The sequence below is a fragment of the Sus scrofa genome, chromosome 2 (genome assembly GCF_054392235.1).
Source record: "Sus scrofa isolate SSC_HxYL_T2T_F1_AM1 chromosome 2, Sscrofa_HxYL_maternal_Yorkshire_Landrace_v2.0, whole genome shotgun sequence".
NCBI lineage: Eukaryota > Metazoa > Chordata > Mammalia > Artiodactyla > Suidae > Sus > Sus scrofa.
Genome location: NC_139384.1, coordinates 82,883,640 through 82,909,677, shown reverse-complemented (window position 1 = coordinate 82,909,677; position 26,038 = coordinate 82,883,640). Strand labels below are relative to the sequence as shown.

Here is a 26,038-nt window from a genome sequence, read left to right as displayed (position 1 = left end):
CTAACAAAATCCTGGCTTTCTTCTCACCAGTGCCCAAGCTGAGCCATATAGAAACTCAAGGCAAAAGGACAAATGTGTGTGGAGTTCCCATCGTGGCTCAGTGAAAACCAATCTGACCAGTATCCATGAGGATGCAGGTTCTATCCCTGACCTCACTCAGTGGGTTAAGGATCTGGCATTGCCATGAGCTGTGGTGTAGGTCACAAACTTGGCTCAGAAATGGCGTTGCTGTGGCTGTGACATAGGCCAATGGCTCCAATTCGACCCCCAGCCTGGGAACCTCCATATGCTGATGGTGCGGCCCTAAAAAGACACCCCCCAAAAAAGAAAGAAAAGAAAGAAAAATATGTGCCCCAAAATATATACTTTCACATATTTTTAATGGTTAATTTTATTCCAGAACAGTAAAGTAGTTGAAAAAAATATGAGTTTGCTTTTATTAAAGCCAATAAAGAAAAATTATAATAAATTCTGGTTTGGGTATAAACAAAATACTTCAATGGAAAATCACTCTGTCAATTTTAATACACTTGGTTTTCAATGTTTCAATATTTTTTCAGCTACTGTAATGTTTTTGGGGAAAATTAACCATTTAAAAATACATACAGGCACATTTATGGAGCAACTCATTTTTCTTCTGCTTCAGGCTCCAATATGGTTTGCCTTGACACTGTCAGATCCTGTCTCTATTTAAAATTTTGATATTTTGTTTGTTGTGAGGGTTTGGGGCATTAATTTTGATTTCTTAATATATTGCATTACTTTTTTTGTCTTTTTAGGGCTGCACTTACAGCACATGGAAGTTCCCAGGGTAGGAGTTGAATTGGAGCAGCAGCTGCTGGCTACACCATAACCACAGTAATGCCAGATCCAAGCTGCTTCTATGACCTACACCACAGCTCATGGCAATGCCAGATCCTTAACCCACTGAGCAGGGTCAGGGATCAAGCCCACATCCTCATGGATTCTAGTCAGAGCCACAACAGGAACTCTTGAATTAAATATTTTTGTTACCGCTAAGCCACAACAGGTACTCTTGAATTAAATATTTTTGATCTTGTTTATGATCTCACATTTTGCTTTAAAACGTTACTAAAAGATGATAATACTTTTATTTTTATTGTTGATTTTATCTATTATATGTTTAATCATAGGACATGGAAAAGTAACTGTTAATGCATATTTTAAGGTAAGAATCATAGGTAGAAATAGACGTTTCCTCTGTTCTAGCATTGTATGTTATGGCTTTATAATATTTGTTCTGTGAAATATGCTTTCCCAAGATTTTTTTTTTTTTTTTTTTTGCCTTTTTCTAGGGCCGCTCCCTCGGCACATGGAGGTTCCCAGGCTAGGGGTCTAATTGGAGCCACAGTCGCTGGCCTACACCAGAGCCATAGCAATGTGGGATGCGAGCGGTGTCTGCGACCTACACCACAGCTCATGGCAACGCTGGATCCTTAACCCACTGAGCGAGGCCAGGGACCGAACCCAAAACCTCATGGTTCCAAGTCGGATTCGTTAACCACTGAGCCACAATGGGAACTCCTCCCAAGATTTTTAGTCAAGAGAAAACTCCTCTGCTGAAATGTGTTACGAAATGTCATATTTGACATTAAACTATATTTTAACGAAAAAATATCATTGATCTCTGTTACTAAGCTTTGGAGTGTCCCCTGAAATTCCATGCCCAAGGAGAATGCCTCACTTGCCTCACCCTAATCCCAGCCCTGCTTCCAAACTTCCGGAACTCCTAAATTTTCTGAGAAGTACTCCGTATTCTTAGCCTGGGTCTCCAACCTGGGTTCACAGCACAGGAAGACAGGAGTCTTTCCTGAAGGACAAGGGGCAGCAGGTATCCCCAAAGACTCACCACGACCTTCAGGGTCTTCTTGACACCATCACTGATGAAGTGGTTGTAGACGGCGGCCTTGACCTCCACCTCCTGGAGGCCAGTCTTCAAGGGCACAATGATGTAAGGCACGGGCACTGAGGACTTGGCTGGGACCGTTAGAGTCTGTTGGTGGCGCTTCTTGGCGGTGGCCAGGCTGCAGAAAGCTGGATTGTAGAGCAGTTCCACCCTGACCTGCCAGGAAGAGGGAGTATCAAGTCAGGAGAGTGTGCCATGGACCCTCCCTCCAAGCTCCCCATCATGCCTGTCACACTAGAGGCTCACCTTGAGATCCTCTGCCTCCCTGTAGTTATAGAGGATAGCTCGGATCTCCACCTGCTCATTGCGCACAACGGAGTAGGGGAGACGCAGATCGATGAAGAAATCTTGCTTCACCACAACCTCATAGGGGTCAGCCACGCAGATCCCTGCCCAGGTGGAAACAGAACACAGCGTCGGTGGTAGGGGGCAGGGAGGGTGGGCTGGATCCAAGTTCAGGTCCAAGTTCCTGACCCTGCCAATATCTCAGGGCTCACCCCTGACCACAAGAGCTGTCCCAAGCTCCGCCTGCCCTGGCAGAGCCCAGAGACACATCATTAATAGTGATATCTTACAGGTGGTGGTGGTGGATGGGAGTTGCTGTGAGAGAAATTCTCATTTTCTTTGTAATGTTATTCATAGGTAAATATGCAGAAGGGAAGAAGGCAAGCATAACTGAAGGTTCTGATCTGTGCTCTCCAAAATGATGACTGTAAGTGGACCCTGGGCACTTGAAATGTGGCTAGCTCAGTTGAGAACTGGATTCCTACTTTTATTTCGTTTTAGTTAACTCAGATTTCAACTTAAAAACCAGGAGTTCCCGTCGTGGCTCAGTGGTTAACGAATCCGACTAGGAACCATGAGGTTGCGGGTTCAATCCCTGGCCTCGCTCAGTGGGTTAAGGATCCGGTGTTGCCATGAACGGTGGTGTAGGTCACAGATGCAGCTCGGATCTGGTGTTGCTGTGGCTGTGGCGTAGGCCAGTGGCTATAGCTCCAACTGGATCCCTAGCCTGGGAACCTCCATAGGCTGCAGGAGCGGCCCTAGAGAAGACAAAAAGACAAGAAAAAAAAAAAAAAAAGAAAAGAAAAAACACTGTGCAGGAGTTCCCATTGCGGCTCAGTGGTTACAAATGCAATTAGTATCCATGAAGATATGGATTCGATCCCTGGCCTTGCTTAGTGGGTTAAGGATGTGGCATTTCCTCAAGCTGCAGTGTAGGTCACAGACATGGCTCAGATCTGGTGTTGCTGTGGCTGTGGTATAGGCCAGCAGCTGCAGCTCTGATTCAACCCCTAGCCTGGGAGCCTCCATATGCCGTGGGTGCAGCCCTAAAAAAAAAAATACCAAAAAACAAAAACAATGTGCATCGTGAATATACTAAAAACCGCTGAATTGTACACTTTCAAAGGGTGACTTTTGTGGTATGTGAATTAGATCACAATTTTGTTTTATTTTACACTTTTTTGGCTGTGCATATGGCATGTGAAAGTTCTTGGGCCAGGGATTGAACCCATATCACAGCAGCGACCTGAGCCACAGCAGTGGCACAATGGATCCTTAACTGCTAGGCTACCAGAGAACTCCTGTATCTCAATTTTTAAAAGGATGCTTGATTCAGTGACTGGATAACTTTTTAAAGAATATTTACAGAGTTCCCATTGTGGCACAGTGGTTAACGAATCCGACTAAGAACCATGAGGTTGCGGGTTCAATCCCTGTCCTTGCTCAGTGGGTTAAGGATCTGGCATTGCTGTGAGCTGTGGTGTAGATTGCAGACATGGCTCTGGCGTAGGCCGGTGGCTACAGCTCCAATTAGACCCCTAGCCTGGGAATCTCCATATGCCGCAGAAGTGGCCCTAGAAAAGTCAAAAATACAAAAAAAAAGAAAGAAAAAAGAATATTTACAACAACTTGGGTACACTTTCCTTTTTAACTGTAAATTTTATGGATGGTAATTACAGATCAAAGTATTTCTAATGAAAAGCTAACATTCTAATTGAGATATCAGTAAGTATAAAATACATGGCAGATTTTGAAGGCTTAGTACAAATAAAACTAAAAGATATCACAATTTTGAGATTATTAATAGCTTATTTTAAAATATTAATGGATTTATTATTGTAACAGTATCAGTGTGATAGTGGTTTTGCAAGTTTTTACAAAATGTTGAAATAATAATATTTTGGATATATTTGTTTGTTTTCTCTTTAGGGCTGCACCTGCAGCATGTGGAAGTTCCCAGGCTAGGGGCTGAATCTGAGCTGTCACTGCCAGCCTACACTACAGTCACAGCAACACCAGCTTCCAGCCCCATCTGCGACCTATGCAAAGCTTGAGGTAGTGCCGGATCCTTAACACACTGAGCAAGGCCAGGAATCCAGCCCACATCCTCACAACACTAAGTTGGGTTCATAACCCACTGAGCCACAATGAGAACTCCTAGGATATATTTGGATTAAATAAAATGTATTATTAAAATTGATTTCACCTACCATCCCTTCTTTTTGGCTGCCCCTACAGCATGTGGAAGTTCCTGGGCCAGGGATCAAACCCACACCACAGCAGGGATGGGCTGCTGCAGTGATGATGCAGGATCCCTAACCCACTGTGCCACAAGGGAACTCACTCACCTATCCCTTTTTTACAGGGCTATCAGAAAATTTTAAATGACGTTTACAACCTGCATTATATTTCTAATGGACAGCACTGATTTACATTGTAAAAATTAGTAAAAGTAAACCTTAACTAAATTGAAGTAGGGAAGGCCTGTAGAGGGAGCTCTAATGCTCCACCAAGCAAGTCAATTACCCCAAACAGGAAGATGTCAATTACAGATCCCAACAGGAAGAAGCATCAATTACAGACCCCAAAGGAAAGAGAAGTACCTTGCACTCCCAAATAGGAAGTGAAATTTACTGCAGCAGGAGGAAGGAAGACTTTCTTCCTGCCCAGTAAAAAGCCCAGCGAATGAAAATACTGTAGCTCAGCCAAGGAGATCCTCTCCCACCTGAATTGTTATTTTCCTCCAATGATGAAATTTGTATCTTGCGATTACTCTCTTGCCCTAGACTTCATTCTATTAAAACCTTCCATTTTTCACAACTCCTCTGAGTATCTCTCTGCCTGCCAGATGAGACGCTGCCCAATTCATGAATTGTTTAATAAAGCCAATTACATCTTCAAATTTACTCCGTTGAATTTTGATAACAACCTTGATCAAAAATGATGCTGAAAACAATGTTATATATGACACAAAAATTACCTGATCAAATGCAAGCAGAGTGCTGATGCAAGTGAAACTGCACAAACTGTTAACACATTATTAATAATGTTACACTAAGAAATCTATTAAGATTTGTGCATTGTTCTTATTCTTCAAGAGCAAAAAAAAAAATTATAATCAGAGGCTTGAACAAAATCCTTATTTCCCAACCTACTGTCATTTACTCATCACCCTCGGGGTGTCTGATTAGTCACTGGTGCTCCTTACCATTTCTTACTTACTATTTGTTTTTATAAATTTTTCTAAACTTAAATTTAATTTAGGACATGGGTGAGAAACCAGGTTCTTGTGCTATAAATAAGAGTGTCCTCAAGGAAAATAGAATGATTGTGTTAAATATTGGTTAGCTTATGCTGCCTGAGGAAAGCTAGACCCCTTGCTCTCTATTTGAAAGGAAAAAAAGGAATTAAAAATGGAAAAGACTGAAGAAAACCATAATTTGAATGCACCAGGTGTTCACTGCAGTGCTACTGACAATAGCCAAGACACGGAAGCAACCTAAGTGTCCAGAGGAGTGGATAAAGAAGATGTAGTACAGATACATGATGGACTATTACTCAGCCATTGGTATATTTTTTTGCTCAGTTGTTTCTGGAATCCTAAAACGGTTTTTAAAAATCTCTTATTTTGGGAGTTCCCGTTGTGGCACAGTGGTTAACGAATCCGACTAGGAACCATGAGGTTTCGGGTTCGATCCCTGGCCTTGCTCAGTGGCTTAAGGATCTGGTGTTGCCTTGAGCTGTGGTGTAGGTTGCAGATGCGGCTCAGATCCCACACTGCTGTAGGCTGGTGGCTACAGCTCCGATTCGACCCCTAGCCTGGGAACCTCCATATGCCACGGGAGCGTCCCTAGAAAAGAAAAAAAAAAAAAAAAAAAAAAAAATGAGATGAGAGAGAGTTGATCTTGAGAAGAGAGTTGATGTTGAGAAGATGTCAGGAATTTAAGGGAGTTCCCATCCTGGCTCAGTGGTTAACGAAGCTGACTAGGAAGCATGAGGTTGCAGATTCAATCCCTGGCCTTGCTCAGTGGGTTAAGGATCTGGTGTTGCCATGAGCTGTGGTGTAGGTTGCAGATGCAGCTCGGATCCTGAGTGGCTGTGGCTGTGGCTGTGGTGTAGGCCAGCGGCTACAGCTCCCATTAGACCCCTAGCCTGGGAACCTCCATATGCCACGGGTGCGGCCCTAGAAAAGCCAAAAAAAGGGGGGGGGGATTAAAAAATCTCAGGGCTCAAAAAAAAAAAAAAAAAAAAAAAGCCCAGGAGTTCCTGCTGTGGCAAAGCGGGTTAAGGATCCCTGGTCTTGCTCAGTGGGTTAAGTATCTGGTGTTGCAGTGAGCTGTGGTGTAGATCAAAGACGAGGCTCGTCTGGTGTTGCTGTGGCTCTGGCATAGGCTGGCAGCTATAGCTCTGGTTGGACCCTCCATATGCCGAGGGTGCAGCCCCAAAAAGACAAAAAAAAGAAAAAAAAAGGAAATGAAAAAAAATCCCACAGGGCTCTCTGATATTCTGCCCCTCCCCAACAGGGAACATCTGGCAATGTCTGGGGACATTATGGATGTCACAGCTTGGGGGATGGGTAGCTACTAGAATCTAGCAGGTAAAGGCGAGGAATGCTACCCAACATCTTATATTGCCCAGGGCAGCACCTTACTACAAAAAAATGACCCAGTCTGGAATGACATCAGACATCAGTGATGAGATTGAGGAATGCTGGTGCAGGAAAGAACTTTTCCAACGTTCTCGCATATACAAATCCTTCAGGGATCGTGTGATAGAATAAACATTCTGATTCAGCAGGTTGGAAACGACCAAGATTGTGAACAAACTCTCAGGTAAAGCTACTTTACCAGATTGCAACTGGTCCAGGGAACATGCTTTGAGGGGCAAGGATCAAATAATGACTTTTAGTTTTTTTTCTTTTCCTTTTTTTTAGGGTCATTCCTGCGGCATATGGAAATTCCAGGGCTAGGGGTTGAAACAGAGCTGCAGCTGCCAGCCTACACCATAGCCACAGCAACAAGAGATCTCAGCCACATCAGATCCTTAACCTGCTGAGCAAGACCAGAGATCGAACCTGCATCCCCAGGGACACTGTGTCGGTTTCTTAACCCACTGAACCACAGTGGGGCCTCTGGTTTTCAACCTTTTCCCCCCAATCTCCAGGAACTTTTTTTTTTTTTTTTTTTTTTTGTGTATAAGGAAAACCTCACACAGAATCTCAGTATATGGAACTATCCAACAGGCAAATATGAAGATGCTCTGATTTGAAGCAGGGATGGGGGCCTCAGACCAGAACTGCACTGAGTGATTTTGGAATCTCAGGCAGGAAAACTATGTGCCCTGTGTATATAATTTCATCTGCCATCATCACTTGTTCTAGAGAAATTATCAGAAAATTGCAGTTCCTCCAGTTGAAAACGAGATAAGCAAAGAAGCAGATTTTGAAAATCCTGAAGCCGGGAAAGTAAAATGATAGTAAAGTATAATTTAGGATAAATGATAACTAAACAAACTTACAATACAGTGTATTAAATTCCGAATTTGCTATAAAGAAAATACATCTCATGTTGTGAGTTTTAATACACCTATTTTTTCATATTTTAATGTTTTCAATTTTTTTTTTTCCTCTTTGGGGCTGCACCCGCAGCATACGGAACTTCTCAAGCTAGGGGTTGAACTGGAGCTGCCCCTGCCGGCCTACGCCATATCCAGAGCCACAGCCACACCAGATCTCAGCTGTGTCTGTGACCTACATCATTATCATTTATCTTGATGACTGAGTATTTTGGCATCCACTTAATTTTGCCCTCGAAGTCGGTGCCTCACTCTTCCTCTCCCCACTCTGAAACCTACTATAAATCATCTATATTTGGATAGAGTTTTTCAGGGCCTCATGCCGGGCTCTTGATGGCCAGGGGGCAAGAGGTGGGGGAGTGCATCACATTTACACCTTTTTTAATGTGTTTCAAAACCGAACCACCAGTGTTTCAATCACTCCTCTCACCCTGCTTCCTCTTTTATTTTTTCTTAATCGCTTTACCCACTATCATGGAAACATCACCCCTGAAAAATGTTTGTGGTTACAAACTATTCTGTACGATACTATGATGGTGGATGTATAGCATTAAACTTTTGTCCAAACCCAGAGCATACAACACCAAAGAGTGAACCCTGATGTCAGCTATGAACTTGCCGTGATAGTGACATATCCCTGTGGCTTCACTGATGGTTACAAAGGCACGGTGCTGGCAGGATGTTGATGATGAAGGAGGCTGTATGTGTGGTGGGGAAAGGGGTATATAGGAAACCTCTACACCTTCCTCTCAACTTTGCTCTGAAACGAAATCTGCACTAAAAATCAAGTCTATTTACAAAAAGCACTCTGCGGGAGTTCCTGTCATGGCTCAGGGGTAACAAAACTGACTAGTATCCATGAGGACGAGGGTTCCATCCCTGGCCCTGCTCAGTGGGTTAAAGGATCCGGCATTGCCAAGAGCTGTGGTGTAGGTCGCAGATGTGGCTCAGATCGGGCATTGCTGTGGGCTGTGGCTGTGGCCCACAGCTGCAGCTCCAATTCAACCTCTCGCCTGGGAATCTCCAAATGCAGCCATAAAATGCAGCCATTAAAAAACAAACAAACAAACAAAAAACAGGGGGAAGAGTATCAGCCAACAAGAAACAGAGGATCTCTTGGGATGAAACGAGACAAATGCCTGAGGGGTCTGGGTTCCCACCCTCCTAAGGACTGGGCCACCATCTTCTCTCACCTTTCTTGTCCGACAAGCTCACAGCCAGAATCTCCCAAGTGGTGATGGAGTCTTTTAAAAACACATTCATGGTCTTGGTGGAGATTCTGGTTGGGGAGATGAGGGGGAGCAGTATTAGGAAAAGACGAGGTTGAGCATGGCGGTGGAGGGTGGGGGAGGGAGGAGCTGGTAAGGAGGGGGCCCCAAAAGACAGGATGGAGGGGGGCTGGGGGTGGGCATGTGCAGATAGCCCAAGACTTGATTTTTCTAGGTTGGGTTGTGGGGTTCCACAACGAAGAAAAGAGGGGGACTCCAGGTACCTGCAAATTCAATGTCCAGTCTAGGGTGATGAGAGGGGCTGGCCCTGGGTGCTGGGGGCGGGGGTTGAAGCAGGGTCATCCCAGCCTTACCCATTTTTGTCTGGTTCTTTAAACTCCTCAATGGTCCACAGCCAGCTCTCGGGGAACTGGCTTCTGGAAATGATGTCTTCCTCTGGGATTATTTCTTCATCCAGGTCACCTTTTGGGGGAAGAGGGGAGGAGGGGAACAACCCAGGTTTGGAACAGACTCACTTTCTCGCTGTCCCCTTTTAGACACGTATCTCTACAATCCCCGGAGGGATTCCTAGCTGCCACACACCCATGACCATGTGATCACTTCCAGGGACCCCAGGCCCATTTGACTCTGGGGGCTCCTTCTTCCATAAAATATATGGGAAACCCTATTTTACAACTGTGTTGGCATAAAGGCAAAAATAATCCAGGCTGAATTGTATTGATTTCTTTCCCTTCTTTGGTTTTTGAGGGAATGAAACCTTTGCACGGAAGACCCTCCAGAAGCATCCTGGGCCCTGAGTACCATGCCTGCTGCTGTGTCTGATGGTTAAAAGTCCTTCCTGAAAGCAATGGGGTGAGTTGAAAGATTCCCTGGACTTTGATGGAGACTGCTGGAGAGGAGGTGGCCTTTAAAAGCCAGCTTGACACCATCAGCAAGCTGGGCGGGAACAGAGTTCAACCCTGGCTGGGCTTTCCTCAAAAAAATGATGAACAGATTTTATTTTGGCTCTGGGTCTGCCTTACAACCAAGTAGGTGGAATTCCAGAGATGCCTAAATCCATCTGCGCTCTGGAATAATCCATCAAAGTGCCTTTGGGGTACTGACTTTTAATCAATCCTCTGGCTCACCCCCAACTGGTTAAAGTAATGACACAATGTTGAAAAAAATCCACGTATGTGTAAACTGTACCCCTCTAAATCAGATGTTTTGTCTAAATTTCCTCCTTGCAAAAAAACGTTCCTCTTTGCAAAAGAACATCTTGGGTCACTGGAGCAGAAAGCAGCACGCCTAGTTATAAAGTGCAAAGAGACTGAAGATCCTTTGCTCATGTGTATTGGGAATCTTTTTCTTTTTGGAGGGCTGCAGGGGCTGCTAGCTTTCCACTACAGGAATTTAGAAATGTTTGCCCATTTTGGCAATCAATGGCTGCCTTTGAGAGGTGGGTGCTTTTTTGTAAGGAAAAAAAAAAAGGAAGGAAAGAAAAAGAGAAGAAAGGAAGGAAGAATGAAGGGATGAAAGGAGGGAGGAAGGAAGAAAGAAAAGAAAAAAAAAGTACGGTTGTGTTTGAAAATCATACATTACAATATAAGGAATCCACCCCTGTTGTCTTAAAGGCTAAGTGAACACTGATTTGGAGGGAAATCTCTCTTGACTTGAATTTTGCCACTATCTGATAGTTAAAGAGAAGTTTTTAAAAATAACTAAAAAGGAATAAAGAGGACATTTACAATGGAGAGACCCGGCAGACATTAGCTTAATCAGGCAATCAGGGTACACATCACCAAAGAGTGGGATAAATCAGTACCCTTTGTCACCTGAAATGGTGCACCAAGAAGGACACGATGTCTCTTCCGTGACAGTCCTGCCAAAAATGCAAAACCTGAGTGCTGTCATGAAGGAGCATCAGGCAGACCCAGATGGTGGGACAGTCCCCAAGATCTCAGTCTGTGTACTTCGTATCCATCAAGGATGTGAAAGTCACAGAAAGAAGAAAGTGCTCTAAAGGTCAGACAGGTCCAAGGACACTGAAGAGACCCAACCAGAAAACACAGCCTGTGATTCTGGACAGGATCCTTTCCCTATAAACGACAAAAACAAAAACAAAACCTCAAAACCCCAAACACCAAAAAACAAAACAAAACAAAACCCTGGCAAAATTTGAATGGTGATGGAGGATTTGAGGGTAGTAATGAATTAATGTTGACGTCCTAATTCTAATGACTGCACTGTGGGTTTGTAGGAGAATGCAGGCATACCTCAGTTTATTGAGTTTTGCAGATACTGCATTTTTGAAAAACAAATCAAAGGCTTGTGACCTCTGCGTTATCAGAGGATGGTTAACTTTTGTTAGCAATAAAGCATTTATTTTTTACTCTAGCAATTTTTTCTTTGAAGTATAGTTGATAGCAGTAAAGCATTTTTTAATTTTTAAATTTTTTTTCTTCTTTTATTTTTTGGCCATGCCCACGGCATGCAGAAGTTCCAGGCCAGGGGATTGAACCCCCATCAACAGCAGTAACCAGAGTCACAGCAGTGACAATACTGGATTCTTAATCTGCTGAGCCGCTGGGAAACTCTGATAGCAATCAAGTATTTTAAAATAAAGGTATGTACATTTTTTTAAACAATGCAGTTGCACAGTTAATAGAATATAGCATAGTGTAAACATAACTTTTATATGTACTAGGAAACTAAAAAATTTATGTGACTTGCTTTATTAACATGGCCAGGAACTGACTCCGAGGTCTGCCTGTATCTTTTTTTTTCTAGAAAACACACACCAAACTATTTGGGGTGTTGGAGCTGGTGCAGGAGGGAAAACTTTTTTTTTTTTTTTAGGGCCACACCCACTGCATATGGAGTTTCCTAGGCTAAGGGTCAAATCAGAGCTGTAGCCTCTGGCCTACACCACAGCCACAGCAATGCCAGATCTAAGCTGAGTCTGCAACCTACACCACAGCTCATGGCAATGCTGGATCCTTAACCCATTCAGCAACCCACGTCCTCATGGATACTAGTTGGGTTCGTTATCACTGAGCCATGATGGGAACTCCCAAGGAAGAAAGTTTTTTAGACTGCATTTTCAATATTTCTCTAAGTTTAAGACTGTTTAGGAGTTCCCGTCGTGGTGCAACAGAGACGAATCCGACTAGGAACCATGAGGTGGCGGGTTTGATCCCTGGCCCTGCTCAGTGGGTTAAGGATCTGGTGTTGCCGTGAGCTGTGGTGTAGGTCACAGACATGGCTCGGATCCCGCGTTGCTGTGGATGTGGTGTAGGCTGGTGGCTACAGCTCTGATTGTATCCATAGCCTGGGAACCTGCCACTGTGAAAGTGTACAAGTCTTCTATGGTTTTTAAGCAAAGATATTCTCTTTCATTACTTTTCGTCTCTTGTAATTGACCATGTAATTTCTCTCAATTTAAAGAACTACTCACACTTGACTCTACCCAGGGAACCCACTTTGGTCAACACAATTCCCAGTGCCCCGTGAAAGTGACAGGAGATATGAAAGAAATGTTCCAGTGGCTTATGAGAACCATCACAATGACATCTTAGCATAAAATGAATAAGAAGAGAAACATGGACAAGTTAGAATGAACTAGTCCTATGCCAAGTTCATCCAAATATTCAATTTCGACAAAGCCCATCCTGGCACAAAAGTCTTTCTCTAATTGACATATTAAAAGATAATATCAAAAAAAGGGGGGGGGGGAGACTGGTCCACATGGGTCCATCAGCCTCTCAGAAGATGGCAGTGAGGACTCTTATCAGTTCTGTAAATGCCACTTTGTGATGGAGACCATTCTAGGTGTTTTTGTTTCTGTTGCCTTTTTTAGGGCCGCACCTGTGGCATAGGGAACTTCCCAGGCTAGGGGTCAAATCAGAGCTCCAGACAGGGGTCCTCCTTCCACTCAGACAGGAGCCTCCTCCTCTCTCAGGCAGGCATATCCTCCCGCCTTGGACAGGCCCTCTCGCCTGACTGCGGACTTACTCCTGGCCAGCCCCAGGGGCTTGTTGCGGCTGTGCTGCTGCCGCAGCTTTGCGATGTATTCGCAGCAGTCCAGGAAGGCCTTCACGCAGGCATCACCATGCTGGATGAACTGAGCCCGGCGCTGGCACGAGAACTTCATGGGGTTGTCCCGCATGCCATGCTCACAGCATCTGCGCAGCTCCTTGCTGTACTGACCCACTGTGGGAGCATAGACCCCCCGGGAGTGCCCTCAGTCTGGGCCTCGAAGCAGGAGGCACCCAAAACTGGCCTCAGGGAGAACTCCCCCCATGGCCAGGCCCTCCCCCTCCCTCTCCAGCTGAGATCCCCATATGGGCAGTTGATGAGGAGGAGGGGGGTGAGGGCAGAGGGTTCCCACGTTTGTCCATCCTTTTCTCCATGAGCTGCACGGAACGGCGTTTGCGGGCGGCTGGTTTCGGACACTCAAGATCTGAGGGCAGGTAGACCGGGAATAAGATGGGTTAGGCACCTACTGTGTATCCTTGGTTCCCCCCACCCCAGGTAGCCCGTAAGGTCGGGGGAGGGGGTTTATTGTTCCCAATGGACAGCTGCAGAAACTGAGGCTCAGAAAGCAGTGACTTGCTGGGTGGTGGCTGAGATGGGACTTGAATGCCCAAGATCCCAGGATCTGGGAGGTGGAGGCACTGTCCCTCCCTGGACCTGCCTCTGGCTGCATCCTCACCTGCCCTCTGGGGAGTCTGTAGGCCCTTGCTGCTCTTGAAGGCCAGCCCTGCATCTGTGAAGACGCCGGCAAAGTCCTTTCCACTGCCTGGTGTGCAACCAATGTCTGCCTTCTCCACGACATCCCAGATCTGCCGGGTGAAGCGGGGAACCAAAGCAGGGTGGGACCAAGCCAGCAGTGCCTCCATCGAGCCACTAACATGTCTATCCAGCCCCATCTCCATCCTCACCTTGGTCCCCCATGAACTGTGTCCATTCCCAATGACCATCCCCAACTTGGACCCTGGTCCATCCACATTCTCATCATCATCTTCAATTCAGCCCATCCCAGTGTTGACATACATTCATCCCAACTACTACACTCAACTGACACTCAAACCCATCTGCTCTCCCTGGCACCGTTCTCACCTCAACCCAAAGCCATCTCCCACCCAACCTCAGCCATGTGGGCAGGGCAGGGGTGGGGTGCATACCTTACGCTGGGTCAATTTGTTTTTCTTATTCAGCACAAACACGCCCTTGTCCACGGCCACCAGCCCCACTCGGGCCCCTCGGTCACCCTGGATCTCCAGGGTCATCTGTTGCCCAGGCCGATGCTGCTTGTCTTGCTTCCCGCCACCTTTTACCACCAGCTTGGGAGGGGGAGGGGAAGGGGTAGAGAGAGAAGTCAGCCCCGCGAGGCCCAGGTCTCAGGCAGCCGAGGACAGAGGAGGTCCTGGGCTGGACTGAAAGGAGAGAGGCGGGCAGAACTGGCATCAGGCAGAAAGTCAGGAAAAGAGAGCATGGAGTTCCCACCATGGCTCAGTGGAAATGAAACTGACTAGTATCCATGAGGACACAGGTTCGATCCCTGGCCTCACTCAGTGGGTTAAGGATCTGGCACTGCCATGAGCTGTGGTAAAGCTCCGATTCGACCCCTAGCCTAGGAACCTCCAAATGCTTTGGCTGCGATCCTAAAAAAAAAAAAAAAAAATAGGGTAAAGCAGGAGCAAGAGAGATACTAAGAACAAGCTTCCAGTTACAAAATAAGTAACACACGAGGATGGAATGTACAGGGTAGGGAATATAGTCAATAACCAGGTAGTATCATTGCAGGATGACACAGAGGAACTAGAGGCATCATACTGGGCATTTTGAAATGTGTCGAAATCTAGAGCCACTCTGTGATGTACCCGGAACCAACATAGCATTGTAGATCATTGTAGGTCAATTGTGCTTAAAAACAAACAAACCAACTCATAGCAAATGAGATCAGATTTGTGATCACCATCAGTCAGGGGAGGGAGCCTTGAACAAAGGTGGTGAAAAGGTCCAAATTTCCAGTTATAAATCAGTACCCGGGATATAATGTACAACACAATACACGGAATGAGTATTGCTGTACATTATATATGAAAGTCATTAGAGGAAATCCAGAGCTCTCCCCACAAGGAAAAAAATACACTGCCTATTTCTTTAATTTTGTATCTCTGTGAGATAATGGATGTTACCTCAACTTACTGCGGTCATCATTTCATGATGCATGTTAAGTCAAATCATTACACTGTACGCCTTAAACTCATGTGCTATGAGTCAGTTGCATCTCAAAACTGGAAGGAAAAAAAACAAAAGCTCCCGAGACTGAAGCAGAGAGGGGAGAAAGGATGAGATGGAAACGGAGAAAGGAGAGGCAGGAACCCTAAAAATGGGAGAGGGATGGATTCAGAAGGTTGGAAAGAGGCAAGGCAGGGAAAGCGCTCGCCAGGTGGAGTGTCCCCAGCTGGGCACAGAGCACTGTGGGGAAGCTTACCGTGCCCACACATGAGTCCTTGACATCCACCCATACGGAATCGGCCACCACCTCCCTCTGGCCATTGGCAGCAATCAGGGTGTAATAAGCCACCAGGCGGAAGGAAGGGATGAAGTCCGTCGTGATGGTCAAGGGCAGCACCACCACGACCTGGCCAGACTCGCGCGGCTGGCGTCCCACCTTCAACAGCTTGCCCTTGTTCATGATCTGCCAGTGGGGTGGAGGTGGGGGAACAGGTGGACATAAGGATCGGGAAGGTGAGAGGGAAGATGGGGGGATCTGGGGGGGGTCTCCCGGGGGCTGCCCGTGAAGTGAGGGGGAGGGGCTGGGGTTCTAGGAAGCCACGAACCAGGTAGGTAAAGTATCGGATCTTGTCTTGGTAGCCGGGGTCCGTGCGCAGGTGGAAGTTAACATTGAGATTCTCCCCTGGCTTGAGCTCCACGCGGGGCACAGAGAGGTGGAGGTAGTTCTTGGAGTTACCCTGGGTGTTGTAGGGTAGGACGTGCATGGTCTTGGTCGCTTGTCGTGCAGCTGGGATACCGTCCTTCTCAGTGCGTACCTGTACAGGGAAAGATGGCTGTGAGCTGGCCCCCCACAAATGTCCATGTCCGCATCCCCTGGGGACCTGGGAAGATGGTTTTATGTTGTAAGAGGGACTTTAAGGGTGGGATTAGGTTAAGGCTGGTGAAGATAGGGAGGACATGGGATTATCCAGGTGGGTCCAATGCCATCGCAAGTCTCTCTATAAGATGTCTAGTTCCCTTCGTGGCTCAGTGGTTAACAAACCCAACTAGGATCCATGAGGATGCAGGTTTGATCTCTGGCCCTGGGATCAGTGGGTTAAGGATCTGGCGTTGCCATGCGCTGTGGTGTAGGTCACAGACGTGGCTCAGATCCTGCCTTGCTGTGGCTGTGGCTGTGGCATAAGCCGGCAGCTGTAGCTCTGATTGGACCCCTAGCCTGGGAACCTCCATATGCTGTGGGTGTGGCCCTAAAAAGCCAAAGAAAAAAAAGACCTTTAGGCAGAGGGCAGCACCCTACCATGCAGAGGAGAAACTTTCTATGCAAATGAAGAACCTCTAGGTGGATGCAAATGAAAGAACCCCACTGGATGCTCAGGACAGGATCCCTTTGTGCAAATGTCAGGACCCCATGCTACAGAATACAGCCCCCACCTCCTGATGTGGGGTCCCGAGGCTGGCCTGGACTCACGGTGATGGGCAGGGAATTCCGGTTGTCGGGTGTGTTGATGCTCAGTTTGGCCACACCGTCCTCCTGGGTTAAGGACCTCACTTTGAAGTCCTCAGTCACCACCGGGATGTGGCGGGCAGGGGAGCCGTCGGGGTTCGTCACATACACCTGTGGGTGTGGGGTGGGTGGAGGGTGTTCAAGCAGCCCCAGAAGCATGGTTGTGCTCAGGTACAGCACAGGTGGTAGTGGGGGGGACATTGCAGCCCAGCCCCGGGTCTCACCATGAGGTCGAAGGGCATGGCGGGTTTGAAGAACTTGGGGGTCTTGGTGAAGTGGATCTGATAGGGGGAGGTCACGATGGGGATCCCGGTGCGCTCTGCCTCCACCATGTCGCTGCCTGAGGGGGGCCAGCCATGAGGGAGGGCCAGACTGCCCTCCTCAACACGGACCCCACCTTCCTCAGACTAGGTCTCCCCCATGAACTGGATCCCACCTTGATTTTGGGCCTCCCCCCTCTGACTGGGCCTCCCCCCTCAGACTGGGTTTGTGTCCCAGCCTAGGTCTCCCCTGTCAGACCCGACCCTGCCTTCATTCTGGACCTCCTCCCTCAGACTGGACACACCGCCCCCCACCAGACTGGGTCGCCCTTCATTCTGATCCTCTCCCCTCCACTGAGCTGCCCCTCTCAGGCTGGACCACATGGTGGTACGGAGCCTCCGCCCTCAGATCGGGCCTCACCTGAGTTCAGAATGACAGTGACAGATACATATATGGATTTTCCCACCAAGTCATTGACACTGGAATAATGTACTCCATTCAGCAAGACCCCTTGGCTCAGCGTGGCTTCCCCCGTCCCATCAATGATCTGGGGGAGAAAGCGAGGGCTCAGGGAGGGGAAGGGCTTCCGAGGGGGAGAGGAAGAGTTACTCAGAGGGGGCCACTGTTAGGTACCGGAACACGGGTGAGGGACTGAGACAATGAAATCCTCTGGTCACCGTCCTGGACCCCAAAGATGACGAAAGCTGTTCCATCCACACTCTCCCCGTACAAGAACCTGCAAAGTGGGAAGGGGTCTCAGACTCCCCCGGTCCTGAAAAGAGGAGTCTTCCCCCAAATGTCCACTGGCCGTGACGAGCCCCTCCCCCTCCATCCCTGCCCTATCCCTTGACCTTCCCTCTCCCCAGGCCCTCCCCCTAGACCCTCACCTGGCAATGATGTTGACAGTTAGGCCATTTGGGTCATCGATGTAGTAGAATTTCTCTGAAGGCTCCACTTGGACCTCAAAACTGGGCAGCACTATTGGGGGGGAGCAGATGGTATTCGTTCGGTGGGGGGGGTCAACGCTGGGTCCAACATTATGCACGCCCCCCCCCCCCCCAGCTCCCTCCTCTTCTTACCATATTCCTTCACCTCAAACTCAGCAGAGAAGACTTGCTGGGGAGCATCCTCATAGTGGGCTCGGATCTTCCACTGCCCCATGCTGTGGGGGAGGCAGGCTAGTGAGTCCGCCAGGTCTGGCAGCCCCCCCACTCCCTCTCCTGGGGAGCCCTAAAACACACGACCACTCCACCCCACCCCTGCTGGAGGGCCCGACCTACTTGACCAGCTCTGGGATGTTCCAAGACAAAGCCAAGATGCCAAACTGGTTGTGGGATGACAGGGAGTCCCGTTTGATGTCAATGCCTTCAGGGGTCTGTGAGGAGACAGGAAGGGAAGTGGCTCTTCAGAGACCAGGCTTAGCCCCTTGGTTCTCCTCTGTGTCGTGTCTACAGGGGCAGTGGTTAAGAATGGGCACCCAAACCAGGTAGCCTGGGTTCCTGTCCCCACTGCACCACTTACAAGCCTGTGTGATCTTGGGCAAATTACTTAACCTCTTTGTGCTCAATGTGAACCTCTTGGAAAAAGGAGATAACTACAGCTCCTGTGTCACTGGTTTGGGACCTGTTAGTGTAGGCAAGTGCTTGTGATGATCTGTGTCGCTCTGAAGACTAGTAATTACTAGAATTTATCACCTCCTTTGATATAGGACCCTGGGCTGAGCATTTGATTTGTAGAAGGCACACATCACTGCCTACATTCACCTTTTTGACCTGCAAGAATAGCAACTTCGTGTGGCTCAACCTAATAAGTATATGATTTCATTTGTTGCCAATAGCTAAACATCAGGAGACTTCAAAGAGAAATCTGATTCTCTAGCTTCTCTGGCAAGTGGAGGTAATTGTGGATATGTTCTTCCCAATGGCATGAGGTGACGTTCAATGGGAGTCTGGCAGCGCCACATCTTTAGAGGAGGGTGTTCTCTGTTTTCCACCATCACTAAAGTGAGCACACAGCCTTCAGAACCCGCTCCTTGGAGTTCCCATCGTAGTGCAGTGGAAACGAATCCAACTAGGAACCATGAGGTTGCATGTTCAGTCCGGCATTAAGGATCCGGCATTGCTGTGAGCTGCGGTGTAGGTCGCAGATGTGGCTTGGATCCTGCCTTTCTGTGGCTGTGGTGTAGACCAGCAGCTGTAGCTCTGATTGGACCCTAAGCCTGGGAACCTCCATATGCTGAGGGTATGGCCCTAAAAAGCAAAAAACAAACAAACAAAAACCAAAAAAACCCCACACACATACTGATACCACACACACACAAAAACTCTGGTCCTTGTTAGGTTTGCCTGATTTCAATAAATACAAAGATCCCACAAGGAGGACAGGCCCCATTCCTCCCCTTCCTCCTCCACTTGTCTTTCTCTCCCCATCACTCCCTGCTTCTCACTCCCCTCTCCTTCCCTCCCTCCCTTCTTCCAGTAAGTTTTTATTTACCCTACTACCCGCCAAACTCTGGGCCAACAGATAATCCCTTTCTGAACAGAACTTAGGTTCAGTGCAGATTGGGGGAAGGCGCAGTTAACAAAGGAATAGGTCCCACAAAAAAAAACCCCAAAAAACTTCCCATCGTGCTTCAGTGGTTAACGAACCCAACAAGTATCCATGAGGACTTGGGTTTGAACCCTGGCCTCGCTCCCTGGGTTAAGGATCCTGCGTTGCTGTGAGCTGTGCAACTCAGATCCCACATTGCTGTGGCCTAGGCCAAATCGACCCCTAGCCTGGGAACTTCCATATGCTGCGGGTGCGGCCCTAAAAAGATAAAAAGACCAAAAAAGGGAGGGGGGAAATAACTCCGATTTATAAGATGCCAAAAAGAGATGGCAGGAAGGCAAAAAAGGGAGTGTGTGTGTGTGTGTGTGTGTGTGTGTGTGTGTGTGTTCTGTTGCAATTTTACAGGGCGCTCTGACAAGCCTCACTGTAAAATTGGTACACTGGTGACATTTGAGCAAAGACTTGAAGGAGGTGAGGGAGCAAACTGTGTGGATATTTGCAGGAAGAGCATTTGGGGGGGAGGGGGAACAACCCCTGCAAAGGTCTTGGGGCAGGACTGTGCCTGGATTGTTGCAAGAACGGTGACGAGGCCCACGTGGCTGGAGCGGAGGGAGGAAGAGAGAGGGAAGAAAGGAGGGTGGGCAGGGTGCGGGAGCAGGTCTTGCAGGGCCTTGAGGCCCGTGGGGAGGACTTGGGCATTTACCCCAGGAGCGGGGAGCCCTGGAAAACGGCAGGCAGAGGAGGGGTGGAACCTGACTCAGGTGCTCCCACGCGCCCTCTGGCGGGCAGTAGGCGGAACAGACTACATAGAATTAGTACCTGTCGTGTCAGTCTTCAAATGAGGAAACTGAGGCTTGGAAAGATGAAGTGACCTGTCCAGATTCACACAGTGACCAGGGACTTATCTGGAGCCGTCATCCACGGTAAGCATCGCTGGGTCCCCGCCTCTCTCCCGATCTCTCTGTGTGCCCTTACGTTTTTGGGGTTTTGTTTTTTGCCTTTATGTCTCTGCTGCTGGGCCTTTGCCGGAATCCCTTTCTCTGTTTCTCTCTCTCTCTTTGTCTCTCCCCGAGTCCCTGCCCTGGGTATGTCTGGGGCCCCAGTCGGCTGGTACCTCAATGGTGACGACAATGGTCTGGCCCACGGGCAGCAGCTTGTGGTCAACGGTGAAGATCCGATAGAGGACTGAGCAGTGGTGGGAGAGAAAAGCAGAGCCGGGTGAGGCCCTGCCCCTTCCTCCAGCCCTGCCCCTGGCTCTCTGCAGCCACCCTCAGCCCCTTACCCGTGGAGCCTGGGGTGTAGATAGTCTTGTCCGTCTGGATGAAGAGGTACCCGCTCTGAAGGCTGACCAGCACCACCTTCTCCACCTGGACGTTCCCAAAGAGCGCCTGAACGGTCACGAACTTGTGCCCCTTCTCTGATTTGAACTCCTTGCTGGCCGGGATCTGAGCAGGAACCAGGGGATCACTAGGGGCCAAGACCCCTTGCCCACCATCCAGCCTCTAGGACTTCGGCTGGGTCCGCACCCGCCCCTCCTCGCAACAGAGCCTGCTTGTCACTTCTGGTCCTCCTGCTTTGCCCAGGTTTGGGGAGAGAAGAGGTACTCGGGGAAGGGCCAAAGGGCAAGAGAGGGGGTAGGGAGTCAGAGGGAGGGATGGGAAGGGGGATTCAGGCAGGGGGCTTAGCGGAAGGAGGGCTCAGAAGGGGTAGGGGGTTCAGAAAGGGGAGGAGACTCGGAGAGGGGACGGGTTCTAAAAGAAGAAAGGACTTAGGGAGGAGGGTTGGAGGGGAGGGGTCAGAAATGGGGAAGGGCTCAGACATGGTGGGGCTTGGAAGGGGGCCGGGCTGAGAGAAAGACGAGGGCTCAGAAGGTGGGGACACTCAGAGAAAGACCGGGATGAGAGAGTGGGAGGGGGCTCCAAAAAGTGACCCGGACTCCAAAAGGGGAAGGGCTCCGAAGGGGAGGAGACTCAGAGGGGCGGGGTTCAGAATGGAGACACTCAGACAGAAGGGGCGGGGCTCAGGCAGGGTGGGTGGGGCTCAGAAAGGGAGGAGGGGCTCAGCTACCAAGAGGACTCAAAGAAGGGGTGGGGCTTCAGCGGTCCGGCTGTTGAGCGCGCCCACCTTGATGTTGACGGTGCTCAGGTAGTTGTTGGCGTTGTTCAGCGTCGTGGTCTCGCTGGACAGCACCTGTCTCTTGGCCGGGAAGTCATGGACGGTGACCGAAACCCGAATATCCCCTTGCCCTTCGTGGGCCTCCAACACCACCATCTCCTCACTCTCCAGACGCAGGACGTTGGGGGTGATTATGGTGTAACTGCGGGAGGGGAGGACGAGGCGTAGAGCTGTCATCCCAGGGGCACGAGATGCTAGGCACCCCCAGGGTCAGCGCTCTGCCCCAGCCCCTAGCCCTGCGGGGGATCCGATGACTGGAGGACAGCTTGGGGGCTTCAGATCCCATCAATTCCTGAACCTCAAAATCAGAACCAATTCCTCCAAGACGATGGACTTCCAAGCCCACAATCAAACCCACAAATTCCAGAAGTCTCAACCCTTCAATCTTTTTTTTAATCGTTTATTTATTTTTTATCATTTTATGGTCGCACCGGATCAGCGACCCTGGCCTCTGCAGTCGAATTCTTAACCCACTGCTCCAAGGTCAGAACTCCTAAATCTTTAAATACCTCAAGTCTCTAAATACCCAAACCCTGGAACACCCTAAACAGCCTCCTAAACCTCTAGCACCCCAGACCTATAAATACAACCCAATCCATCCCCTCAGCCACATACATCCAAACCGCATCTCTGAAACTCCTAAATGCTAAAACTACAAACTCCCAGATCCTATGGAGTCCAAACTTCTGAGACTCACCCAACCCCAACTTCTGAGACTCACCCCAACCTCATCACAAGCCACAGAATCAACCAGCACCGTACATGCACCCTAAACCTGCAGAGACCTATACTCACAAGTGCCCACTCCCAATGCAGAAGCAGCCTTGTTTGGGGGTTGGGGTTGTGATTACTCACATGGGATCCCCCAGGGCTAGGGGGAGGCTGGTCAGGAGCAGCAGCAGCAGCCTGGGACCCGAGGTGGACCCCATGATGGAGGGACGGTGGAGGGACAAAGGGACAGAGGGAAAGGACGGGGGTGGGGGGGGAAGTGAGCAGAGGCTGCTGGAGGCTGCCTTTTATCTGGCAGCTGCTTTTCCCCCTCTTCAGCCCAGCCCTCCACTCCCTGTGGCCTCCCCCCTCCCTGGGGCTGCCCCAGATTTCTCAATGTCATTTCCAAAGTTTTTCAATCTGTGTGGCCATCACAGTCCTGGGGAAAATAACCTAAGGGCACGTCCTCCTGCAACAAGAATACAACAGCCTCCTGCCCTGGCCTCTCTCATGGTCAAGGCTGGCTGGTGAATGGGGACCTGTCCCTGCTATACCCACTTTGTAGTGGAGGAAAATTATTCTCTCTTCCCCAGATAGTGCCTGCCCCCCTTCCCCGATATCTGCACCTGGCTCTCAGTCCACTTTTGGCCATGCACTTATTAACCAAACCCTTCCTGTGAATTCAAGTCGATGCTGGCAGCAAGAGTCCCACTTCCAGAGTCTTCCATGCTGGGGTGGGGGTGGGAGACAGAGTCCAGCACCAACACTCCTAGCCCCATGGAGTGTCTTCCCTGGTGGAGAAGAACTCAGCTTCTTGGAGGGTCAGGGAAATCTTCTTGGAGGAGGGGACATTTCAGCTGGGCTTTGACGAATATATAGGAGTTCACTATCCATATGAGAATGCTTTCTAGGGCATGGAGAGCCTGGAGCTCCCTTCACCTACTCTTGCCAGGAGGCCTGAGTAGCTATGATTTTTTTTATAAAAGTCATAATCAAGGGAGGTCCTATTGCTAGCTTTTATGTTGCATCAACATCTTCTTAGGATATTATTATTATTATTAAAAATTGTATGTAATTTTTTGCATATGAACAGGTATTATATTCATACGGTTCAACATCTAAAAGGTAAAAGTGCATCCACAGGTGTTTCCATGGTGGTGCAGTGGAATCCGTCTAGGAGCCATGAGGTTGCAGGTTCGACCCCTGGCCTCACTCAGGGGGTTAAGGATTCAGCGTTGCTGTGAGCTGTGGTGTAGGTCGCAGATGTAGCTCAAATCCTGCATTGTTGTGACTGTGGCGTAGGCTGGCAGTCATAGCTCTGATTCAGCCCCTAGCCTGGGAATGTCCATATGCTGCAGGTGTGGCCCTAAAAAGCAAAACAAAACAAACAAACAAAAAAAAGTGCACATACAGGGAAAAACAATCTTCTTCTCACTCCTGTTGCTAACCATCCAGGTCTCAGACAGGACCATGGAACCAAATCTCAGGTTTACAAATGTTCACACATTTTAAAAACACATATTAGCAAGCTCTACACACTATTCTTCCTGGGTTATACCTGCTTTTTCATAAACAATATACCTCAGATATCATTTCATATCAGTGCACAGAGAGCTTCCTTGTTCTCACAGGCAATGGCCTCACATTACATTGTGGAAGCAAGCAGCCACTTCTTAATGGACAGACAGATGGTTATTGTTACAGAGCATGCTCCCTCCAGATTGTTCAGTGGTAAACTTTGAGCAAGTTACTGATAACCACTTGCCCCTCGGTTTCCTCATGTAAAGTGGGGTTATAACAGCAGCCACTTCAAAGGGTTCTTGCCGCAATGGGATAACTCTGGATCAACAGTAATCTCGCTAGATATCATTCGGTTCCTGTCCATAATTATATTGATTTGCATACTTGCCAGCCCTGCACAAAACTGCCAATTTCCCCTTGGGGGGGCAAAAGTTTGGATTTTTGCCTCAGTGTCGTTTTAATTGGATTTTGATTTGACTTTCAGTTGAGCATGGGGGGGGGGGGCGGTGATGGAAGGGGTAGGAGGGGGGAATCCAGATCCTGGAGAGCTGGTTTCCAAAGCTCCCTGGAAGGGGTTAATGGGGAATTTGCTCTGATTTCCTGTAAACCACGCTTGTTCCTGGCGATGCCCCCCGCCCCGAGTGGGGGGAGGTGTGGAGAAATAGAACAAACCTGGCCTCTGTCTGCTCTGATTGCGACACCCTTTCTTTGGAAGACAAGGAGGAGGGTGAGGCAAATACCTGATTACTCTCCAGAATCAGGGTTCAACTTCTGAAACTGGGATGGGGGCACACCTGCCAGGACCCCCCAACCCCCCATATCTTATCTTCCTCCTCTGTCCTCCTGCCAAAATATCCACCCCATTTCCTGGTTTCATTATAGCCTTAAGCATTGGAGCTCTGTGATTTGAGAGCCTGGAGAAGGAATTCCTGCTAGACTTGAGAGGCTGACTCCTTTTCCCTCAGCCCCTCAGTGGGTCCATCTGAGCAATGGGCCTGATGGTAGTTCCTGCTGTTTGACAATTCAGGGAACCCAGATGTCTCGGAGCCCTGGGCTTGCAGGGAAGGCTTATTTGCATGGCAGTGGGAGTCTGGGAAGAGTCCTGGCCCTGATCTGGAGGGAGTGACCCGAGGAATGGAGGGGAACGTGGAGAAATGTCTCCTGGGGTGGGGAGGAGCGAGAGGAGGAATTCCCCAGGGTTTTTTCCTGGGAAATGGACATTTGTGATCAGAAGTTTGGGGAAGGGGGGTGGGGGGGCAAAATAAGTGGACAGAGGAGGGAGGAAGGAGGCGTTCATGGTATGGATGGAGGGAGTGTGAGGCTGCCTGAGCTGGTCCTAAGTGGGATGTCTGAGACTTTTTTTTTTTTTTTTTTTTTTTTGTCTTTTTAGGCCTGCACCTGCAGCATGTGGAAATTCCCAGGCTAGGGGTTGAATCACAGCTGCAGCTGCTGGCCTACCTCACAGCCACAGCCACACTGGATCCAAGCTACATCTCCCTCCTCCACTACAGCTTGTGGCAATGCTGGATCCTTGACCCAATGAGCAAGGCCAGGGATTGAATCCGCATCTTCATGAATACTAGTCGGGTTCTTAACCCACTGAATTACAATGGGAACTCCTCTGCGACATTTTTAGATCAATGAAATAATCTGTTGTTTATCTGAAATTCAAGTTTAGCCAGGCATTCTGCATTTTATCTGGGAACACTAGCTGGAGTGCAGGAGAGAAGAAAGGAAGGGAAGTGGGCATGATTTCTAGGCAAGGGGAGCCCAGGGCTGCCTGTCTTGTTATCTCCTGGCTGCACCCCAACCCCACCCTTGCCTCACACGGGCGTGGCCAAGCCTGGGAGCAGCAGGGACCCCTCCCCCCCCAGCCTCCCCGGCCTATGGCCATTCCAGGATGGGGTCCTTGCCACATGCTTTCTGGGAATTTCCCTCCACGACCCACATCCAGGCCCCCAACCACCTGCCCCCCCTTCTCCCAGCTCATTATTTATTAACTTGTAGGTAACCTTGACCCGGTCAAACCAATCCATCTGCCCTCTGGCTCCTTCCCCTCACCCTCGCATATACGTAAGC

At 48.8% G+C, this 26,038-nt stretch overlaps 1 protein-coding gene across 1 annotated transcript in view; it reads right to left on the bottom strand.

Moving 5' to 3' along the window:
• The window catches only part of C3 (complement C3), a 40,125-nt gene extending 17,402 nt beyond the window's left edge, over positions 1–22,723 (bottom strand). The window contains 21 exon segments of the mRNA NM_214009.1: positions 1,871–2,083; positions 2,174–2,316; positions 8,980–9,065; positions 9,369–9,477; positions 13,009–13,206; positions 13,385–13,456; positions 13,709–13,838; positions 14,181–14,339; positions 15,497–15,703; positions 15,846–16,055; positions 16,709–16,855; positions 16,969–17,084; positions 17,426–17,552; positions 17,639–17,741; positions 17,893–17,983; positions 18,085–18,167; positions 18,286–18,380; positions 20,670–20,740; positions 20,838–21,000; positions 21,680–21,872; positions 22,586–22,723. Of these exon segments, the coding sequence (NP_999174.1) occupies positions 1,871–2,083; positions 2,174–2,316; positions 8,980–9,065; positions 9,369–9,477; positions 13,009–13,206; positions 13,385–13,456; positions 13,709–13,838; positions 14,181–14,339; positions 15,497–15,703; positions 15,846–16,055; positions 16,709–16,855; positions 16,969–17,084; positions 17,426–17,552; positions 17,639–17,741; positions 17,893–17,983; positions 18,085–18,167; positions 18,286–18,380; positions 20,670–20,740; positions 20,838–21,000; positions 21,680–21,872; positions 22,586–22,659 (2,790 nt within the window). The 5' untranslated portion in view covers positions 22,660–22,723.
• Positions 22,724–26,038: the final 3,315 nt, after the last annotated feature.